Source organism: Solanum tuberosum, unplaced genomic scaffold (genome assembly GCF_000226075.1).
Source record: "Solanum tuberosum cultivar DM 1-3 516 R44 unplaced genomic scaffold, SolTub_3.0 scf00441, whole genome shotgun sequence".
Taxonomy (NCBI): Eukaryota; Viridiplantae; Streptophyta; class Magnoliopsida; order Solanales; family Solanaceae; genus Solanum; species Solanum tuberosum.
In genome coordinates, this window is record NW_006239381.1 from 435330 (window position 1) to 438853 (window position 3524).

The following is a 3524-nucleotide window of genomic DNA, read 5'->3' on the forward strand; positions in this document are numbered from 1 at the left end:
TTTTTTTTTTTTTTTTTTGGGGGGGGGGAAGGGGGGGGAGGAATAAAAAAATAAAGAATTTAAGCAATGTCAAGAGAACAAAATAACTTGTCGTGTATTAAGATGTTTTGCTACAATCATTCCATGGGCTTCCAATTATATCTACACTCATAATAACTTAAACCAGCATGTTTACAAATAATTTTTAAATTCAACTAGGCAGTTTGAAAGAGACCAGGTTGAAATTGCAATCGAATGAACCATTTGAATGCTGACATGCTGTTTTCCATTATTTTAGAAACAACTCCAGGTTTTCAGATTATTATTCCCTTGTCTACTGATGAATGGCTTCTTAAGCAAAATTTGTATTCATCAAGCAAACTTCTGGTAGGATAACTATCCAAAATCTTATACTTAAATGATTCTGTTATTTCTTGATCTTTTAGTGTAATCAGCTAAGCGTGAAGCGGAGAGCATAAAACTGCAGGAGTATACTATAGCTGAATGCTGATCTAAGACTTTCAAGAAGGAATACTATAGCTGAATGCTGACCTAAGACTTTCAAGAAGGAATACAGTTAGCATGAATTCCACAATTAACCATCTAGTAACTAAAAAATCATAATCAAATATCAACATGCTACTGCAAATGAAGGGATCATTACAAATACCCTGAATGTGATGCAACAACAAAAGACAACCTAATCTTTCTTTTTATAAGTAAGCCTAATCTTATGATCTACAAAAGCATCTTTGAATTCTGCTAGTTTCAGATGAATCCATTGACCAAGGCTATAAAGGAAAAAAAAGAAGAACTAAATAGGAAAAAACACTATCTAACTAGTACTTCAAAATCAATTAAATGTTAGGTTGCGACATTTTTGGTTTAAATCTTGAATTTGCATTTAGTCCCACAGTATGTTGGAAAAATAGCTTGCGGAGAAACTAGAAATGCGTTTGTTGGTAACAGAATGGAAGATTAAAGCATTTCAGACTTGTGCATTGTTCTGAAGCATCATATGCATGTACAGAAAACAAAACAAAACCAAGAAAATAAAGAAACGTACAGTACATCTACATCATATGGAAAGAAGTATCTGCAAGAATATAAAGTGATGGAGAGGTGGAAAATTTGATAACTGAGTATGAGCTTATGGGATGTGAAACAAACCTGAACCACTGAGACCAGTTATCCATATAACACAACCCCTTTGCTGAAGCAACTCCTGTCTGTCACTTTTCTCTACAGAGCATTTGTGCCAAACAATGTTTGTTGAATTCCCATTTGTAGAAGTCAGGGGTATACTTTTACCTAGTTATATTATTCACCATCAATAATTATTACTTTTTTAACACTCAAATTACATTTAATACTTCCACCGAAAATAATAAGCCACAAGTAAAGAGTACCCGTTCGTCTATTGCACATAAGCAAGAAAAGATGGAACACTCTCAATTTTCACAATACAAACAAACTCTTATACATATAACTGATATGTTTTAAGGAAAACAATTACAATACAATAGGACACAAACAAAGGAACTGTAAGGAACACTGATACAAGGAAATATACTTGAAATCTGAAACTAGAAGCCTAGAATTGGGTTGAGAAGACAGAAGAAGAGGGTGAGAATATTCAGAATCATAATTAATTGCCTACCCTTTTCCTACGCTCTCACACTTTTATACAACTTTCAAAACTAACCGTAGCCTTGCTCACGTGACTCTCTTCCTGTCCAAAAGTAACTGTCAACCTATTAGGTGACACTTCTAGTACTCCGACGTGGCTTATCAATGCGACAATCACTAGTTGCATCCTCCTTATCATTCATATTAGCAGATGTCTCAATTAAACTAGCAGATGTCTCATTGAGTTCACAACAAAAGATATGTCCAAACAATCCAGATAAAATCAGAGGTAAAGAATTTCTAATACTTCCACAGGATACAACAGGAAATAGCATATGAGTCAGGAACCAGAATTTCACAGTGCTTCCGAACAAAGAGAGATTCAAGATTTTAATGACGGCTGGCGTGATTGCTAATTGCACCACCTACTTTTTCATTCTAATACCTCCACAGGATACAAGAGGAAATAGCATATGAGTCAGAAATTAGAATTTTGCAGTGCTTCCGTAGAAAGAGAGATTCAAGATTTTAAAGCCGGCTGGCGTGATTGCTAATTGCACCAACTACTTTTTTTATGATAATGGAGGATTCAGAGTTAAATATACATAGTCAAAATTTCTAAACTATATATACTTTTGAGTCCAAAACAGTAACATCACGCATATTCCATAATAGATTAGCAGTTACAGACATAATGTGCCTCAAGAAAACGGAGGAAAATATGTATATAAAGTAAAATTTTAAAAGAAGATAGAATATCAATACCAGAAAAGCCAGAAAAATCGATTGCGCTGATTTCATCGTTTGAATTGTATCCTGGCTGATGAGAACTTGCGGATTTTCCGTTGATATGAACGGTTCTAGAAGTTTCCGTTTTCCTTACAGGCGGTAAAAAGGTGGTTTTTACCTCGGTACCGGTAATGTGGAAGCCCAGTGATTTAGCTTTGCAATTACACGCCGGCAGCTTCAAAACCCCTAACTTCATCGACGCACAGCAAGATTCCGACTGAGGACGACAAATCAACGCATTGTTTCCGACGACAGTCATCATCAAGCATCTGAACTGGGAACAATCTTGAATCTTGATCGATTGATTGTATATTAGCAAAAATGTACTACTCCGAAGCTAGGGAGGAAGAATGAAATTAGGAATGGTGGATTGAGCTTTGGTGGGAGGGCTGTGATCACGACATTCACGAGAGAGAAAACGGACGCGATAGATTTCTCTCTTAAATATTAGCATCTTGGACCCATTGAAGGGGGGAAATGGTTTTTAACCTTTTAAAATAGATTTTTATTTTTAGAGTAATGTTTTTCTATTTATTTTGTTGTTATCGGTTAACATTAGTTTATAAATCTGTTTAGTTTTCTTTATTTAAAGTTAAAATTAAAAAATGTAATAATTATAACATCATTTATTTGGTAGATAAAAAGTCTAAATTCAATTAAAAATGGAAGTTGCATAATTCAAAGGGTAACGGGGCACTTGCCCCCTCTAAATCTGTGATTAAAGTATGTTTGAACTGACTTAAAAGTTAATCAAATAAAAGTATTTGACAAATTTAAAAACAATTTAATATAAGTCAAAAATAAAAAATATTACTCTGCCTATTTTTTATTTTTTTATTTAAAAGTCATTTAAGTTTGACCAAAAATATTATTTTGTACCCTCAGTTCTTTTAGATATTACTTTTGTCCTTCTTTAACTATTCCTCTTATAAATGATTTGTGATGACGAAGAAATATATGAATAATAAATAAAGTAATACTTATGAATGTAATTAAAAAAACATTTTAAATCTTTCACGTGATCCATTCAAATTATATATTTTTAAAATCTAAATAAGTTGTGCATATAAAATTAACTTAAGTAATAAGTTGAGCATATATATATATATATATATATATATATATAT

The 3524-nt window shown here is 32.8% G+C and overlaps 1 protein-coding gene across 1 annotated transcript in view; it reads right to left on the reverse strand.

Moving 5' to 3' along the window:
• Window positions 1-2861, reverse strand: part of LOC102594640 (adenylyl-sulfate kinase 3) — a 4821-nt gene extending 1960 nt beyond the window's left edge. Inside the window, exons 1-2 of the mRNA XM_006363769.2 lie at window positions 2374-2861; window positions 1150-1290 (exon numbers count right to left, since the gene is read on the reverse strand). Of these exons, the coding sequence (XP_006363831.1) occupies window positions 1150-1290; window positions 2374-2659 (427 nt within the window). The 5' untranslated portion in view covers window positions 2660-2861. The remainder of the gene's footprint in view (window positions 1-1149; window positions 1291-2373) is intronic.
• Between the last annotated feature and the right edge of the window lie 663 nt (window positions 2862-3524).